The sequence below is a fragment of the Aegilops tauschii genome, chromosome 2 (assembly GCF_002575655.3).
Source record: "Aegilops tauschii subsp. strangulata cultivar AL8/78 chromosome 2, Aet v6.0, whole genome shotgun sequence".
NCBI classification, from domain to species: Eukaryota; Viridiplantae; Streptophyta; class Magnoliopsida; order Poales; family Poaceae; genus Aegilops; species Aegilops tauschii.
The window spans coordinates 597,359,055-597,377,751 of NC_053036.3; the positions used below are offsets into that span (position 1 = coordinate 597,359,055).

General features: G+C 45.6%; 2 protein-coding genes across 3 annotated transcripts; one reads left to right on the forward strand and one right to left on the reverse strand.

The window, feature by feature from the left end:
- The first annotated feature begins 10,562 nt into the window (after positions 1–10,562).
- On the forward strand, positions 10,563–14,297 carry LOC109786327 (peroxidase 50). The gene is made up of 4 exons (XM_020344905.4): positions 10,563–10,935; positions 11,024–11,221; positions 12,408–12,573; positions 13,646–14,297. The coding sequence occupies exons 1-4, from the start codon at positions 10,720–10,722 to the stop codon at positions 14,050–14,052; spliced, it is 987 nt and encodes a 328-aa protein (XP_020200494.1). The 5' UTR covers positions 10,563–10,719; the 3' UTR covers positions 14,053–14,297.
- Positions 14,298–14,712: 415 nt separating this feature from the next.
- Positions 14,713–17,286, reverse strand: LOC109786328 (universal stress protein A-like protein). Of its 2 annotated transcripts, none has more exons than XM_020344906.4 (4): positions 16,942–17,286; positions 16,750–16,865; positions 16,471–16,589; positions 14,713–14,994 (listed from the first exon to the last, which is right to left on the reverse strand). In XM_020344906.4, the coding sequence occupies exons 1-4, from the start codon at positions 17,120–17,122 to the stop codon at positions 14,916–14,918; spliced, it is 495 nt and encodes a 164-aa protein (XP_020200495.1). In that variant the 5' UTR covers positions 17,123–17,286; the 3' UTR covers positions 14,713–14,915. The 2 variants fall into 2 exon arrangements, with proteins under 2 accessions (XP_020200495.1, XP_020200496.1); XM_020344907.4 differs by having other exon boundaries at positions 16,750–16,859; positions 16,942–17,261.
- Positions 17,287–18,697: the final 1,411 nt, after the last annotated feature.

An 18,697-nucleotide genomic window follows, 5' to 3' on the forward strand; every position in this document is an offset into this window, starting at 1 on the left:
CCTTGCCGTTTTATTCGCCCTCTTTTTTCGTTCGCCTTTTTCTTTCGCTTGCTTCTTGTTTGCCTGTGTGTTGGATTGCTTGCTTGTCACGATGGCTCAAGATAATACTAAATTGTGTGACTTTGCCAATACCAACAACAATGATTTTCTTAGCACTCCGATTGCTCCTCTTACCGATGCTGAATCTTGTGAAATTAATGCTGCTTTGCTGAATCTTGTCATGAAAGATCAATTCGCCGGCCTTCCTAGTGAAGATGCCGCTACCCATCTAATTAGCTTTGTTCATTTGTGCGATATGCAAAAGAAGAAAGATGTAGACAATGATATTGTTAAATTGAAGCTATTTCCGTTTTCGCTTAGAGATCGTGCTAAAACTTGGTTTTCGTCTTTGCCTAAAAATAGTATTGATTCATGGAATAAGTGCAAAGATGCTTTTATCTCTAAATATTTTCCTCCCGCTAAGATCATCTCTCTTAGAAACGATATTATGAATTTTAAGCAACTTGATCATGAACATGTTGCACAAGCTTGGGAGAGGATGAAATTAATGATACGTAATTGCCCTACACATGGTGTGAATTTATGGATGATCATACAAATTTCTTATGCCGGATTGAATTTTGCTTCTAGAAATCTTTTAGACTCAGCCGCGGGAGGCAATTTTATGGAAATCACTTTAGGAGAAGCTACTAAACTCCTAGATAATATTATGGTTATTATTCTTAATGGCACACTAAAATATCTACTAGAAAAAAGGTTCATGCGATTGAAGAAATTAATGTTTTGAGTGAAAAGATGGATGAACTTATGAAATTGTTTGCTAATAAGAGTGTTTCTTCTTATCCTAATGATATGCCTTTGTCTACTTTGATTGAGAATAATAATTAATCTATGGATGTGAATTTTGTTGGTAGGAATAATTTTGGTAACAACGCGTATAGAGGAAACTTTAATCCTAAGCCATTCCCTAGTAATTCCTCTAATAATTATGGTAATTCCTACAACAATTCTTATGGAAATTTTAATAAGTTGCCCTCCGATTTTGAGACTAGTGTTAAAGAGTTTATGAATTCGCAAAAGAATTTCAATGCTTTGCTTGAAGAAAAATTACTTAAGGTTGATGAATTGGCTAGGAACGTGGATAGAATTTCTCTTGATGTTGATTGTTTGAAACTTAGATCTATTCCACCTAAGCATGATATCAATGAGTCTCTCAAGGCTATGAGAATTTCCATTGATGAATGCAAAGAAAGAACCGCTAGGATGCGTGCTAAAAAAGATTGCTTTGTGAAAGCGTGTTCTTCTAAATTTCATGATAATAAGGATGATGATCTAAAAGTGATTGATGTGTCCCCTATTAAATCTTTGTTTTGCAATATGAATCTTTATAATGATGGGACTGGAGATGAGTCAACTTTAGTTAGAAGGCGTCCCAATGATTCGGAGTTTTTAGATCTTGATGCAAAAATTGGTAAAAGTGGGATTGAAGAGGTCAAAACTTTACATAGCAATGAACCCACTATTTTGGATTTCAAGGAATTTAATTATGATAATTTATCTTTAATAGATTGTATTTCCTTTTTGCAATCTGTGCTAAATTCTCCTCATGCTTATAGTCAAAATAAGGCTTTTACTAAACATATTGTTGATGCTTTAATGCAATCTTATGAAGAAAAGCTTGAATTGGAAGTTTCTATCCCTAGAAAACTTTATGATGAGTGGGAACCTACTATTAAAATTAAAATTAAAGATCATGAATTCTATGCTTTGTGTGATTTGGGTGCTAGTGTTTCCACGATTCCAAAAACTTTGTGTGATTTGCTAGGTTTCCGTGATTTTGATAATTGTTCTTTAAACTTGCACCTTGCGGATTCCACCATTAAGAAACCTATGGGAAGAATTAATGATGTTCTTATTGTTGCAAATAGGAACTATGTGCCCGTATATTTCATTGTTCTTGATATAGATTGCAATCCTTCGTGTCCTATTATTCTTGGTAGACCTTTCCTTAGAACGATTGGTGCAACTATTGATATGAAGGAAGGGAATATTAGATTCCAATTTCCGTTAAGGAAAGGCATGGAACACTTCCCTAGAAAGAAAATTAAATTACCTTATGAATCTATTATGAGAGCTACTTATGGATTGCATGCCAAAGATGGCAATACCTAGATCTATCCTTGCCTTTATGCCTAGCTAGGGGCGTTAAACGATAGCGCTTGTTGGGAGGCAACCCAATTTTATTTTATTTTCTTGCTTTTTATTTCTGTTTAGTAATAAATCTTTGATCTAGCCTCTGGTTAGATGTGGTATTATGTTTTAATTAGTGTTTGTGCCAAGTAAAACCTATAAGATCTTCTTGGATGATAGTTATTTGATCTTGCTGCAAATTCAAGAAACTTTATGTTCCCGAAAACAATTGTTAAAAATCACCAGAACGTGATAAAATACTGATTCCAATTGCATTAGTTCAATAAAAAATTATCTAGGTAGTCCTATTTTGGTAGATTTTTCGGAGTTCCAGAAGTTTGCGTTTGATACAGATTACTACAGACTGTTCTGTTTTTGACAGATTCTGTTTTTCGTGTGTTGTTTGCTTATTTTGATGAATCTATGGCTAGTAACGGAGCTTATGAACCATAGAGAAGTTGAAATACATTAGGTTTAAGACCAATATAAATAAATAATGATTTCATTACAGTACCTTAAAGTGGTGGTTTGTTTTATTTCGCTAACGGAGCTCATGAGATTTTCTGTTGAGTTTTGTGTTGTGAAGTTTTCAAGTTTTGTGTAAAGATTTGATGGATTATGGAACAAGGAGTGGAAAGAGCCTAATATTGGGGATGCACAAGGCACCCCAAGGTAAAATTCAAGGACAACCAAAAGCCTAAGCTTGGGGATGCCCCGGAAGGGATCCCCTCTTTCGTCTTCGTCCATCGGTAACTCTACTTGGAGCTATATTTTTATTCACCACATGATATGTGTTTTGCTTGGAGCGTCTTGTATGATTTGAGTCTTTGCTTTTTAGTTTTCCACAATCATCCTTGCTGTACACACCTTTTGAGAGAGACACACACATGATTCGGAATTTATTAGAATACTCTATGTGCTTCACTTATATCTTTTGAGCTAGATAATTTTTGCTCTAGTGCTTCACTTATATCTTTTAGAGCATGGTGGTGGTTTATTTTATAGAAATTATTGATCTCTCTTTCTTCACTTATATTATTTTTAGAGTGCTATAAAACAGCATGGCAATTTGCTTTGGTTGAAATTTTAGTCCTAAAAGTGATGAGCATCCAAGATAGGTATAATAAAAACGATCATAAAAAGTGCATTGAATACTATGAGAAGTTTGATACTTGATAATTGTTTTGAGATATGAAGATGGTGATATTAGAGTCATGCTAGTTGAGTAGTTGTGAATTTGAGAAATACTTGTGTTAAAGTTTGTGATTCCCGTAGCATGCACGTATGGTGAACCGTTATGTGATGAAGTCGGAGCATGATTTATTTATTAATTATCTTCCTTATGAGTGGCGGTCGGGGACGAGCGATGGTCTTTTCCTACCAATCTATCCCCCTAGGAGCATGCGCGTAGTACTTTGTTTCGATAACTAATAGATTTTTGCAATAAGTATATGAGTTCTTTATGACTAATGTTGAGTCCATGGATTATACGCACTCTCACCCTTCCACCATTGCTAGCCTCTCTAATACCACGCACCTTTCGCCGGTATCATACACCCACCATATATCTTCCTCAAAACAGCCACCATACCTACCTATCATGGCATTTCCATAGCCATTCCGAGATATATTGCCATGCAACTTACCACCGTTCCGTTTATTATGACACGCTCCATCATTGTCATATTGCTTTGCATGATCATGTAGTTGACATCGTATTTGTGGCAAAGCCACTGTTCATTATTTTCATACATGTCACTTTTGATTCATTGCATATCCCGGTACACCGCCGAAGGCATTCACATAGAGTCATATTTTGTTCTAAGTATTGAGTTGTAATTCTTGAGTTGTAAGTAAATAAAAGTGTGATGATCATCATTATTAGAGCATTGTCCCAAGTTAGGAAAGGATGATGGAGACTATGATTCCCCCACAAGTCGGGATGAGACTCCGGACAAAAAAAAGAGGCCATAAAAAAAAGAGAAAAGGCCCAAACAAAAAAAATGACAGAAAAAGAGAGAAGGGACAATGTTACTATCCTTTTTCCACACTTGTGCTTCAAAGTAGCACCATGATCTTCATGATAGAGAGTCTCCTATGTTGTCACTTTCATCTACTAGTGGGAACTTTACATTATAGAACTTGGCTTGTATATTCCAATGATGGGCTTCCTCAAATTGCCCTAGGTCTTCATGAGCAAGCAAGTTGGATGCACACCCACTTAGTTTATTTTGTTGAGCTTTCATACACTTATAGCTCTAGTGCATCCATTGCATGGCAATCCCTACTCACTCACATTGATATCTATTAATGGGCATCTCCATAGCCCGTTGATACGCCTAGTTGATGTGAGACTATCTTCTCCTTTTTGTCTTCTCCACAACCACCATTCTATTCCACCTATAGTGCTATGTCCATGGCTCACGCTCATGTATTGCGTGAAGATTGAAAAAGTTTGAGAACACCAAAAGTATGAAACAATTGTTTGGCTTGTCATCGGGGTTGTGCATGATTTAAATATTTTGTGTGGTGAAGATAGAGCGTAGCCAGACTATATGATATTGTAGGGATAACTTTCTTTGGCCATGTTATTTTGAGAAGACATGATTGCTTTGATTAGTATGCTTGAAGTATTATTATTTTTATGTCAATATTAAACTTTTATCTTGAATCCTTCGGATCTGAATATTAATGCCAAAATAAAGAGAATTACATTGAGAAATATGCTAGGAAGCATTCCACATCAAAAAATCTGTTTTTATCATTTACCTACTCGAGGACGAGCAGGAATTAAGCTTGGGGATGCTTGATACGTCTCCAACGTATCTATAATTTTTTATTGTTCCATGCTATTATATATTTTGTTTTGGATGTTTAATGGGCTTTATTATACACTTTTATATTATTTTTGGGACTAACCTACTAACCGGAGGCGCAGCACAAATTGCTGTTTTTTTGCCTATTTCAGTGTTTCGCATAAAAGGAATATCAAACGGAATCCAAACGGAATGAAACCTTCGAGAGAGTTATTTTTGAAACAAACGTGATCCAGAGGACTTGAAGTGGACGTCAATAAACATACGAGGAGGCCACGAGGCAGGGAGGCGCGCCTGCCCCCCTGGGCGCGCCCCCCACCCTCGTGGGCCCCTCGTAGCTCCACCGACCTACTTCTTCCTCCTATATATACCTACGTACCCCGAACCCATCGATAAGCACCACGAAAACCTATTTCCACCGCCGCAACCTTCTGTACCCGTGAGATCCCATCTTGGGGCCTTTTCCGGCGCTCCGCCGGAGGGGGCATCGATCACGGAGGGCTTCTACATCAACACCATAGCCTGTCCGGTGATATGTGAGTAGTTTAGACCTTCGGGTCCATAGTTATTAGCTAGATGGCTTCTTCTGTCTCTTTGGATCTCAATACAAAGTTCTCCTCGATTCTCTTGGAGATCTATTCGATGTAACTCTTTTTGCGGTGTGTTTGTCAAGATCCGATGAATTGTGGGTTTATGATCAAGATTATCTATGAACAATATTTGAATCTCCTCTGAATTCTTTTATGTATGATTTGTTATCTTTGCAAGTCTCTTCGAATTATCAGTTTGGTTTGGCCTGCTAGATTGATCTTTCTTGCAATGGGAGAAGTGCTTAGCTTTGGGTTCAATCATGCGGTGCTCGATCCCAGTGACAGTAGGGGAACCGACACGTATTGTATTGTTGCCATCGAGGATAAAAAGATGGGGCTTATATCACACTGCTTGAGTTTATCCCTCTACATCATGTCATCTTACCTAATGTGTTACTCTGTTCTTATGAACTTAATACTCTAGATGCATGCTGGATAGCGGTCGATGTGTGGAGTAATAGTAGTAGATGCAGGCAGGAGTCGGTCTACTTGTCGCGGACGTGATGCCTATATACATGATCATGCCTAGATATTCTCATAACTATGCTCAATTCTATAAATTGCGCCAAGGGGGAGGAATCCTCCTCCTGGTAGGAGTAGGACTCCCCCCTTTCCTAGTCCTACTAGGAGAAGAAGGAAGGAGGGGGCGCCGCCCCTCCCCCTAGTCCAATTCGGACTAGGCCCGTGGGGGGCGCGCGACCAGCCCTTGGCAGCCCCTCTCTCTCTCCCCTAGGCCCAACAAGTCCCATTACTTCTCCGGTGGTTCCGATAACCCTTCCGGCACTCCGATATTTATCCGGTGACCCTCAGAACTCATCGAATGTCCGAATAACATTGTACAATATATCATTCTTTATGTCTTGACCATTTCGAGACTCCTCGTCATGTCCATGATCACATCCGGGACTTCGAACTACCTTCGGTACATCAAAACACATAAACTCATAATACCGATCGTCATCGAACGTTAAGCGTGCGGACCCTACGGGTTCGAGAAATATGTAGACATGACTGAGACTCATTCCGGTCAATAACAAATAGCGGAACCTGGATGCTCATATTGGCTCCCACATATTCTACGAAGATCTTTATCGGTCAAACCGCATAACAACATACGTTGTTCCCTTTGTCATCGGTATGTTACTTGCTCGAGATTCGATCGTCGGTATCTCAATACCTAGTTCAATCTCGTTACCGGCAAGTCTCTTTACTCGTTCCGTAATGCATCATCCCGTTACTAACTCATTAGTCACATTGCTTACAAGGTTTATAGTGATGTGCATTACTGAGATGGCCTAGAGCTACCTCTCCGACAAACGGAGTGACAAATCCTAATCTCGATCTATGCCAACTCAACAAGCACCATCGGAGACACCTGTAGAGCATATTTATAGTCACCCATTTACGTTGTGACGTTTAATAGTACACTAAGTGTTCTTCCGGTATTCGGGAGTTGCATAATCTCATAGTCATAGGAACATGTATAAGTCATGAAGAAAGCAATAGCAACAAACTAAACGATCATCGTGCTAAGCTAACAGATGGGTGTTGTCAATCACATCATTCTCTAATGATGTGATCCCGTTCATCAAATGACAACTCATGTCTATGGCTAGGAAACTTAACCATCTTTGATTAACGAGCTAGTCAAGTAGAGGCATACTAGTGACACTCTGTTTGTCTATGTATTCACACATACTAAGTTTTCGGTTAATACAATTCTAGCATGAATAATAAACATTTATCATGATATAAAGAAATATAAATAACAACTTTATTATTGCCTCTAGGGCATATTTCCTTCATGTTACGCATAGGGATGTGTGGTGGACTCTCGGCCATTTCGACGGCAACCACAACCATCCCCTCATCAAAAAGCCGTCCCTAGTAAAATTTCTGACATCACATCGAAACATCCCCGAGGAGGAAAATGACTTCTTAAGAATTATACACGGGTACAACATCGAGACTGCAAGGTAGATGTAGGTGATTGCATGGTTCTACGCGTGTACTCAAGATGTACCCTACACGACACAAGATATTTCCAATGAGCGAGCTAAATTTCACATGTAGAACCGCCACATAGATGTGGGAAGCAATATTGCATACTTCTAGGAGATGAGGACCAAGGATTCCTATTTCTAATGGAGAATCAATATTGATGACGAGGGTAAGGTGGAGAACTTGTTTTGGACAGATGACGCGTCACGCATGGCCTATGCAAAGTACAGTGTCTATGTGTCATTTGACACTACATACGTGGCAAACATGCAATAAGATGTCATGTGGGCCATTAATCGGCATTAAATAACCATGGACAATACATCTAGTTTGGTTGTGGCTTCATTTGCAATGAACCGATAGAGAACTTTGTGTTGTTGTTTAACATGTTTCTGCATGTAATGGGTAGTGTTGACCAAAAATAGCATCACTTATCAATACTTTATAATGAAGGCTGCCATGGACGAGGTGTTCATGAACATAAAACACAGAAATTGCCGTTAACATATTACTCCTGTAAAGGATGCTGGAGTACCAGCCTTCTAGGGGCCTCGCCGCGCAAGAGTGCCCTCCACGCCGTCTGCGGCTGACACGCTCTGCGCCATCCGATCTACTCGTGCACCTCGCATCCGCCTAGTTTTCTCGGGGGTTCATGACGCCTGGGCCGCGGGTGCGACTAGGGCCACCTTCCTGTGTTGTTTTCGATCGCGCCCACGTGCATCGTCTCGCGCGTTGCCCCGCACGCGACGTGTGTACCCGGGCTAGGCTGTCAGCGTCATGCACCCCCCCCCCCCCCCCCCGCCCCACCCCATATTACATATTAAGAAAAGCAAATCCTTTTGGTGACCGGCCAATCGAAAAACTATCGACCCCATGGCTCCTTTGTGCCAAAGCCAGGTGTCCAAATCCGACCGCTCAGACCTTTCACTTCTCCTTGGCCAAAATTCCGTGTCCGGCTTATAAACCCGACCGAAGAAAGTAATATGAATATTTTTTTTCCAAACATTCTGCGCACTTAATATGACGCCCTCGCAAATGCCTGCTGGTGCTCAAGAGAATTGAATGAGATGCTTAAGCAGAAACCACTTAACTGCTCAAACTGCTACCGTTCAGATAAAAAGGAAGGAAGTGAACACCGCACAGTTCGACAGATATCAGAAAACCCTCCGCAAAATAGATGAAAATGAGGGGCGACGCCGAGGACCAAGGAACGCTGGTCCTTTCTCAAAAGAGAAAAAAAATGAAGAAGCAAGGAGCGCTGGTCCTGCTCCACACAGACACAGGTCATGGATGGCCTCATGGGTTACCACCAGCTGCCGCGAGACGATTCCAGCAGAAATGTCCAAAGATCCCTCGTATTCTGCCGGGTGAAATAAACAAAGCCTTTCCGCTCTGCTTTCCCGTTGCGACAAACCGAGGAAGCAGATGGATGCGTCTGCCGAAAACGGCGCGTCCAATGCGCTTCAGAAGAGGCGCTCGGTTTTACATCACTAATCTAATCTACACCGTCAAGTTGCATCTCCCTGGTTAGTGCATTTGCCTCTCCAGACTAATCATCAGTCAGTCTTAGTGCCGTTCCCCCAAGAAAACCTGCTACGCTCTGCGCCACTAGCATTGCACGTTGGGGTTCTGAAATGCTCCAGAGATGTTTGTTTGTTTTCTGCGCGCTCCAAGGTACGGTTTGATGGTAAACTAATGCGAGTAGTGGGTTAGTGTAACTGCCGTGTGCCCCAGGGTTAGTTTCAAGGAGTACATTATTTTAGACAATGAAAGTTAGGTTTACTGCGAAGGCATACGACCATGGCCACGGCTGACAAAGATGACACAGGAAAAAAGATACTTCTATAGCTTAGGTATTAGGGTTCAACACAAAAGTTCATGCAGAGCTACTCCCTCCGTTCGGAATTACTCGTTCAAAAATGAATGTATCTAGATATATTTTAGTTGTAGATACATTCATTTTTGTGACAAGTAATTTCGAATGGAGGAAGTACATTTGATTTCTTCTCTTCGGATTAAGTCTCAACGGCGCACAACCGCACTGCATCACTGCATGTTGGTCACTGATGATCTTGGCCTGCTACCTAGCTTAGGGTAGGTAAAGCGGCCGCGTTTCTATGCAGCATGTCCGTGAATCTTGTTTTTCTCTGGCGCCGGGACGTGCGCCTTGGGTACCGGCCGGACGGGACAGAGGGGAAGGGAGGCGGCCTGGCTAGTCTACCATGCCCATGGGCGCCATGGGTGCTGGCCGCAAGCTGGACGCAACGAGGCAGCGGCATGTGAGGATGCTTTGGATGGTAGCTGGCCACTGAATCTGCGCGCAAGCAAGCGGACTAGCGCCAGAGATGAGCTGAGCCTGAGCGCCACACTGTAGACATGGTGCATGCAGCCACACGAGGCCATCCTTTTTTGGCCTTTTGTTCTCCGATGAAGCCCCTTTTAGTCGCTCCGGCACGCACACGGCACAGCGAATAATTATAGCGGTTCGTGCTCAAGTGTGTTTTGTTGCTCGATAAAGCTCCCCTTACTCTATCACTCGCAAAGCAAGTACTCCTAGCTCGGCGTATAATCACTACTTAGCAAGCAGTGATTATGGTTGTTTGTGCTCTACTAGCACTAACAAGTGAAATGGATCCCCCGCTGCAAAATTGAAGAGAGAAATCAACGAAAAACGTAATAAATAAATCCACAAGTGCTCATCGATCAGCTCTGCACCGGAGGCTATTCGGACTAAAAAAGTGTTTCAGTTCATCGATAATCGGAAAAGGAAAAAGATACTCCTGCGTCCCATCCATCCGCGCCGAGATTGTAAACGGCTGGAGTCCACGACCGTCTCGGTTCCCCTCATGTTCCCGTTCACATCGCACGGCTCCTTTTTCCCGTCATCTCCGCCGCGCACCAACGGAACCAACCCTTCCCCGATCCTATATATCCTCGCGAATGCCCCCGCACTTCCCTCCTCGCTCCCGCGCCCCCACGCAAGCGCACACTCGCACTCTCTAGGCGCGCAGCCGGTACAAATCGTGCGTACCGGCGTCAGTCACGCACGGTGCCTTTCGCCCACACGCGCGCGCGTCCACGCCGAGCTGAGCTGAGCTGAGCAGGGGCCTGTTCGACCGGCAATGGCGGGAGCCCTCTCGTGCGCCGGCCTGCTGGCGGTGGTCGCGCTCGCGTGCGTCCTCGACGCCGCGACCGCGCAGCTGCGGCAGAACTACTACGCCAGCAGCTGCCCCAGCGCCGAGTCCACCGTGCGCTCCGTCATCTCGCAGCACGTGCAGCAGAGCTTCGCCGTCGCGCCCGGCACCCTCCGCCTCTTCTTCCACGACTGCTTCGTCCGCGTAAGCCGCTCGTCTCTTCCCTTCTTGCTCCGCCGTGCTGGCATTGCTGCTCGCCGTGCCCTGACCGTGACTCTGTTGCTGTGCGCAGGGGTGCGACGCGTCGGTGATGCTGATGGCGGCGAACGGGGACGACGAGAGCCACAGCGGCGCGGACGCCACGCTGTCGCCCGACGCCGTGGAGGCCATCAACAAGGCCAAGGCCGCCGTCGAGGCGCTCCCCGGGTGCGCCGGCAAGGTCTCCTGCGCCGACATCCTCGCCATGGCCGCGCGCGACGTCGTCTCCCTGGTACGTATCCCTTTACCACTTCAGCCATCGTACCGCCGTGTAAACAAGGGCCGTGCCGCGCTATCCCGTGACACCGGGGTAGCCGGGCGTAGGGAGCTAGAGCGGGACGCATGCGCCCCTGTCAGTCGAGCCAGGCTCGCACGGACCCCAGGACTCCGAAATGCGGAAGTCCTGGTTGGCTCAGGCAGTCAGGCTCGTCTCCTCTCACTCTCTCCTCCGTGACCCCAGCCGGGCGGGCCACGGTCCGGCCTTGCCGTGTGCGCGCAACCCTTTTGCTGAGCGCGCCCAGCCCCACCAGGCCGGGCGGGGCCGCGGTGACACTGTTCGACCAGCTCGCCCGTCAGTTACTTTTTAGATAGGCACCGCGCCATCCTGCTATGCTGCATCTATAGGCTAGGGTAGCCATGGTCCAGCCCCGCTGCCGGCCGGTGATCCGCGCCCATGGCCGGGCCTTGCATTGCAGAGTCAGAGAGATGCGGCAGGGTGGCTCGATCGCTTCCGGTCTCTCGGTCCCTCCCGAAGCGCGAAAAGGCGGTGCCTACGGAGGACACGTGATGCGTGTCGGGCGCGGCCGGATGCCCGGCCGGGTCGCGTCGCGACGCACGCATGCGCCGCGCGGTTCCGGGTGTCGTGGTGCCCGCGGCGCGGTGACCGCGCCGGGGCGCGGTTCCGGTGCGAGGGGCGAGTACCGGGGCACGCACAGCCAGCGTACTTCTTTAGCCTCCGGCCTCTGCTCTGGGCCTCCGGCGCTTTCAGCGACAGGGACGTGACCTGAAATGAGATTCGAGGAGATCGATGGGAAGCTAGTCGGGTTCTGCGCAACCCCGGGTCACTGTAGGCTCGGTGTCGTCTGTATGTTGCCCGTGAGGCCGTGACGGGTGCCTGTGTCTGTGAGGACGCTGCCTGCGACTGCAAGGCGTGCCCCCGCCCAGCAGGCAGCCAAAGTTTCCATTCCGTAGAGTCGTAGGCCACTGACATGCATGACTAGGTATGGACAATTTAGCCTACATACGATACGATACGAGTGCTCCTCGGAGCACCAGGAGAAAATATCCCAGCAGGCCCCTTCCCTGCTGAAACTCTGTCATGGACCGATGGACGGCTCCCGCTAAATCGTAAGGATTACCATGGGAATGCAATACAAATCGCTGCTGACAAGTTCATTTTGCTGCTGTTGTTATTGTAGACTGGCGGGCCGAGCTACGGCGTGGAGCTGGGCCGGCTGGACGGCAGGTCGTTCAGCAAGTCCATCGTGAAGCACGTCCTCCCGGGCCCCGGCTTCGACCTCAACCAGCTCAACGCGCTCTTCGCCAGCAACGGCCTCACCCAGTTCGACATGATCGCGCTCTCCGGTACACCACCGCTTTCCCTCCCTTCCTTCCGTCGTCACCACACCTCCTCGCATTCGCATGCACAGTGATTAAAGATTCCTCGTTAGCGTTTGCACCGTATTATTATATTCAACATTCAGTAAGCAGTAGGTTGATCGCAGCGCAAGCATCTTTCTTTGGCCCTGTGCGCACTTCACGTGACACATCCTGCTGCTTGGAGCAGAGGACAAAGCGGCTCACTGTTCCACACTGCACTGCATTTCCCTCTTATTTTTCGATGAAAAGAGCCTCCCACATTTGTTTTGTTTGCTTCGAAAGTAGAAAAACACTGACACGGTGATAAAACAGAGGTAATTTCTTTCCCTCGAGGGGAAATGGAGGCCTCTTTTGCACAGTAACAGGCCCGGAATCTACTTTCGTTGGAAACACATAGAAAGTCATGTGCTGTTTCCTGACATAGTACTACTAGCAAGTAGACAAAGGAGCCCGTTTGTGTGTTTGCTAACGCTTGTTTTTTGTTTGATTCCACATTGGGAGGATGATAAACTATCTCAGTCACAGTGCACGGGCACACAAGACACTTTGTCTGAATGTTCTTGGTTTTGTGTGAGATCCTATGCTTTGCTTTTACATAACCGGAACGCTTGGATTCGGGGCCAAAGAAGGCCCACCCTATGATGACACGAAATAGAAACAAAGTACTGATAGCAGTAACTTTTGACTAAACTGGCCAATTTGGCCCATGCAAAGTTCAAAGGACTGCAGGCAGGACCACGGGAGCGCAACTGTTTTGCATAAAATCTTTCGTCCTTTGAACTGACAAAGTCCACTAGCACTTGCATCCGATCCTGAATTTGCACCTGCGTATGCTAGCCTACTTGTTTAGCTACACTTTCATTAATTTGGCAAAATAATATCTTTCTCATTGCTAAAAGTAATTCATCCGTTTCAGTCGACTGAGACTTAGCAAAACTGTAAAACTGAAGAACTGTTTTCTCAAGGAAAAAACAGCAAAAAATTCATCCGTTTGTCATTTTTTTAATCAAAGTTTGAATCTGTTTCGTGCCTTGATTGTGTTACATATATGCCACAGGTGCGCACACGATCGGGGTGACGCACTGCGACAAGTTCGTGCGGCGGATCTACACGTTCAAGCAGCGGCTGCGGTACAACCCGCCGATGAACCTCGACTTTTTGCGGTCGCTGCGCAAGGTGTGCCCCATGAACTACCCGCCCACGGCGTTCGCCATGCTGGACGTGACCACGCCCAAGACCTTCGACAACGCCTACTTCGACAACCTCCGGTACCAGAAGGGCCTGCTCGCCTCCGACCAGGTGCTCTTCACCGACCGCCGCTCCCGCCCCACCGTCAACCTCTTCGCCGCCAACTCCTCCGCCTTCTTCGACGCCTTCGTCGCCGCCATGGCCAAGCTCGGCCGGATCGGGGTCAAGACCGGCTCCGGCGGCGAGGTGCGCCGGGTCTGCACCGCCGTCAACTAGCTACCGTTCGGTGCGGTCGTGTGTGTGTTAGCCTTGGGCCCGTAGCTAGGTTGGTGAATCATTACATGTGATGCAGCGCAGATGCAGGGTGTTTTTGCTTGTGTGTGTGCGTTAGTGTGCTCATACGCTACGTTTTGTGGTGGGATTGTGTTAGCCATTCTTTGATGGGGATGTGGTATGGAATGGATTATTAGTCACATGGTAATTACGCTGAAACAAATGCAAGCACTCTGCTGGATGTGAAAGTGGTGTTCGTTTGGGTCGCAACATGCCTGTCTTTGGGGTTCCAGGTTCAGTGATCGCTTGGAACATAGATAGCTCATGTCAATCAGTTTATCTCCACAGCAGCAGAAATTCGTAGCAATCACAGACCTCCCATTGTATCCCCCTTACGGACTGATCGAACAACCAGGTGACCAGTAGAGCTCCAAGCTGCAAGGCAGATACAAGGTGCCCATGGCTGTGTGCATCGCCCGATGCAAAGGCAGGGGTTATCCTCCTTTTCGAAGAAAAAAAAAAGATGCAAGGTGCCCAAAAAGTCTGTTCGCAAGGCATCGAAGAAGAACAAAGCACGCAGGTTAGAATCGACGAAACCCCCGTCGACTGTCACATGCTCAATTTTCCCTTGTTGCTGCTAAGATAATCCCGTGAATCTTCAACTTCAGTTCCAATAATCAACCACTCAGTTTGCCTCTTGGCATTATTCGTTCATGTACAAGACTGAATATATAGTTGTTTTCAAATTGGCAAAGTATGTTTATTCATATGCAAGTATGCAACTAGATGCTGTGACAAACAACATGTAGATACACATCTCAAGGGTTCTTCACACGATGTCCATGAATACAGTAGATAGCGGAGTTTCATTCTTTCTTCTTCACAACAAGAACCGGGCACTTCGCGTGGTGGCTACAGTAGTTGCTCACACTGCCAAGGAAAAACCTGCAGTAGCAATATCAGCAATCACATTAGTTGGAGAAGAAGGAACTTTGACCAACTCGACGCTGGACCATCCTGTCAAATGTGTCTCAGATGGTGCAGTGTGATGACTGATGAGTACTTGATTCTTCACTAAGTTAGCAATATTGGCACAGTACTGTGGCTCTCATCATGTCCTTGTTAGGTGGTTAAGTACAATATAGTTTTCTTTTTAAACAAGGAAGTAAGATAGTTTAAGTTCTGCATGTTGCGAACAATCTACCTCAATTTAATTGTAAAAGCTACACAAAGTATGAATAAGGATAGTACACCAAGAACAACATGGCAAGTACAATAACTCAGGTGATATGTTTTGTTTTTCAAAAAGGAGGGATTTCCCCCCAATTTAGGTGATATGTATGTAATCACTTAAGACACCAAAAAGATGAATCAGGCGATAACCAAGTATTTAGCTTGCACAAATGCTAGAGAGCTTAGAGCTGAATTCGACATGTGAGATAAAACAACACATGTCGTACGTAACAAAAAACTTTGTTGTTGTTTGGGCAGTTTTCATTGTGAGATGTGCAATTCATCTCAAATCATGCAGGTCATCTGAATGAGGCATATCTTACCTTGCACAGCAACAGCGCTATGGTGCTTAGAGCTGAGTTCGACACATATTAAGGCTTAACAACAGATGCCGTACATAACAAAAAACAGTAGTTCTAGATGTGTTTCTAGGTTTCATGTCAAGTTGTTTTCGCTGTGAGGTGTGCAATTCCTCTCCAAGTCATGTTTTTCCCCGGAAAACTTACACAAGTCATTTGAATGAGGTATGTCTTACATGAGCATACTTATCTTCACAATCACATTTGTTTTGTTGAATAAACCTGGCAAATGATTTCTTTGTCTTACCCAAAACGATTTCATCTTTTCAAACCTCACTGGACGGAGTAGCATGTAACTTCTCTGAATATTCGTTGTCACTCATCAGAAATCACAAATCAGTACTTGGTGTCACTTGAATGAGGTATGTCCTACATAAGCATGCTATCTTCACAATCACATTTCTTTTGTTGACCAAACCTGGCAAGTGGTTTCTCTGGCTTACCCAAAACTATTTCATGTTTTACTAATTCATTCATTACTGCTTTAGATTCTCACATGTAACTTCTCTGAATATTCATTTTCACTCATCATCAGAAATCACCAATCGGCGCTTATCAGACTGCTACCCATCTATGCACAGATAAATGAAAGGTAGTTCTTGACAATAATTATTTATCCATCTCCAATTCAGGTGTAAGTCACATATGGCAAGCAGATAAGAAGAACAGCATCACAAATTAGCATCGACAGGAAATACATTTCACTACAAAATCGAAGAAAGGGGACCGCATTGACTAATTGATTTACTCCTACACAGCACTAGGGAGTGGCACATTTCGGGAACCCAAGAGAAAATCCCGAGGAGCAGAAAAGGATTATGATTGGTACCTTTGTACAGGCCCACGGCTGTGGCTTCCCAGGATGAGCAGATCAACATTCAACTTCTCCGCAGCTTCGCATATGGTTTCCTTGGGATCACCCACCTCGATGACGGTCTCTGCATCAACCTACACACACAACCAATTAACCAGAGAGACATAGCCGGTCAACTAATCCGGGAAACCAAGATCCAGTTCTGCCCCCAAATTACTAATTCTCAGAGCCATTTTCGCGCCCATTGAACAGATCGAGGAAGTAATTAACCAAGTTAGCAAGGGATTCACATACCCCGTGCTCGGCGCAGATGGCCTTGGCCTTGTCGACGAGCGCCTGGGCGAGCTGCCGCTGGTGCTCGGTCACCGACCTGATGAGCTCCGGCGACGCCACCGACGGGCCAACTGCTCCTTCAGTAGAAGCCAGCAATACGATTTAGCTAGTACTACAAGTAACTGGATGGACGGGGAGAGGCGCGGTGCTTACGCGGGGAGCCGACGGGGAGGTAGCTGAGAGGGGAGAAGGGCTGGACGGTGAAGAGGATGAGGCGGCGGGGCGCGAGGTTGCGCAGGGCCCACTCGAGCGCGTAGTGGCTGCACTCGCTCTCGTCGATGGCCACCATCATCTTCTGCTCCGGCGGCGGCGGCGGCGGCGCCTGCGCGGCCATGGTCGGCTGCTGGCGAGACGGGATGGACGATGGATCGAGACGACTGTCCAACTGTCTACGAGGAACGAGCTTCGGCTGGTTGCTTCTGCTTCTGTCTGTCTGAAGTACTAGTACAAAAGGTCCACGCCGTCGCCGCGTCGCGTCGGCTGAAGGCGACCTTCTTCTTTCCGTTTTCTAGACCTCTCCCGTTGTTTTGATTGAGCCCACGGATAGCACACGGTTTAGTTTTCCTTTTCTTTGAACAGTATAAGTAGCAGGGTCCAGAAGGACCAGATCTCCATTGGATAAGCATGAGCATACATCTTAACAGGACCCACCATAAAAAAGGAAATTGCAATCTGTACCTTGCATATCGGTCCTTGTAACAAGCTTCAACCCAGGCCGAAAGGCTGGCCACGTCACCATAGTTGGACACTTGGCGGAGGAAGAAGTTGAACACATTTAGAGAATCAAATGAGCATGTGTGTGTGTGGGTGGGGGTTGGGGGGGGGGGGGGGGGGGGGGGGTGGGGATTAGAAGGCCATGTAGCAAAATCCTATGAGTTGAAGACCTTATGCAACGGAATAATGCGCTGACTTACCATCTCTCAAGTGTTGGATGGAGCATATCCAATGGCTAATATTTAAAGTTATTGTCACGCTAGTGTTATAGATAGGTCTCTTGAGAGCCTCTAATCATATTATGGAGGAAGCAAAAGTTTATACAAGGTCTGGAAACCATCTTTCTTTTGTGGAAGAGCTAACCCAAATGAGGCTTGGACTTTGTAGTCCATAAGCCAAGGTGGTATAGGCGGCCATGCACTATGTGTGCTATTTGTGGGTACATTGCCGATACCCGATCTGTGGCCTTATAGCCTTTGTGGTTCAAGTTTCCAACAACTAGGAGTAGCATAGCATCAATTATTCAAACCCATGGATACATTGTTGAGCCACCCCTTGTTTGCATCTCTCTAATTCAACTAACTTATTTTCTTGTAAGTTTTACTTTGGCCTTCACACTATTTGATAGCTTACACTGTAGGGGTTCTTAAGGACCTATTAGCAAAGTTTAGATCTTCCCACTCTAAAGACATTTTTATAGAATTGTTCACCACTCTCTAGTCCATTGATTTCGTTCCACCTTTTTTTCTTTTGAAACTCGGTTCATAAATAGGCTGCACAATAAAAAAAATATGAAACATAACTGCTTCCATGGATTCACGTCCAACATGAGAATATGAAGGTATTTGAAGGAAAAGTTTAGATACCATAATATATTTAAAGTTATCTGACCTGTTGGTACATCTTTTGTGTGCAAATAATTTACATGAGTTAAATGCAATGGAGGCCCTATAAGTTTCGCCGTTGTGTCACTTTAGTCCTATTTCTTTGAAAATGCACCTTTAGGTCCCAATTCTTTAATAGGTGGATCACTGGAGGTCCTTTTTCTCATTAGCGCTTGCTGACCTGCCCGCGTGGCGTGTTGACCCGCGCCACGTCGACAGAGGGGCTGCGGAGGCTGCTCTTTTTTATAGAAAACCCCTTAGAAACACTCTTCTTCACATTCCCCGGTCGCTGGCTCTATTTCCTCCCCAAA

What these genes read in the sequence shown, in the direction of transcription:
- LOC109786328 (XM_020344906.4), bottom strand. Translation starts at nt 17,122, where the DNA reads ATGGCCGCGCAGGCGCCGCCGCCGCCGCCGCCGGAGCAGAAGATGATG. An exon ending in CCTCCCCGTCGGCTCCCCGC is followed by an intron (nt 16,866 to 16,941) that starts GTAAGCACCGCG and finishes CTTCTACTGAAG; the next exon opens with GAGCAGTTGGCCCGTCGGTG. An exon ending in CCATCTGCGCCGAGCACGGG is followed by an intron (nt 16,590 to 16,749) that starts GTATGTGAATCC and finishes TTGTGTGTGTAG; the next exon opens with GTTGATGCAGAGACCGTCAT.
- LOC109786327 (XM_020344905.4), top strand. Translation starts at nt 10,720, where the DNA reads ATGGCGGGAGCCCTCTCGTGCGCCGGCCTGCTGGCGGTGGTCGCGCTC. An exon ending in TCCACGACTGCTTCGTCCGC is followed by an intron (nt 10,936 to 11,023) that starts GTAAGCCGCTCG and finishes TGCTGTGCGCAG; the next exon opens with GGGTGCGACGCGTCGGTGAT. An exon ending in CGCGCGACGTCGTCTCCCTG is followed by an intron (nt 11,222 to 12,407) that starts GTACGTATCCCT and finishes TTGTTATTGTAG; the next exon opens with ACTGGCGGGCCGAGCTACGG.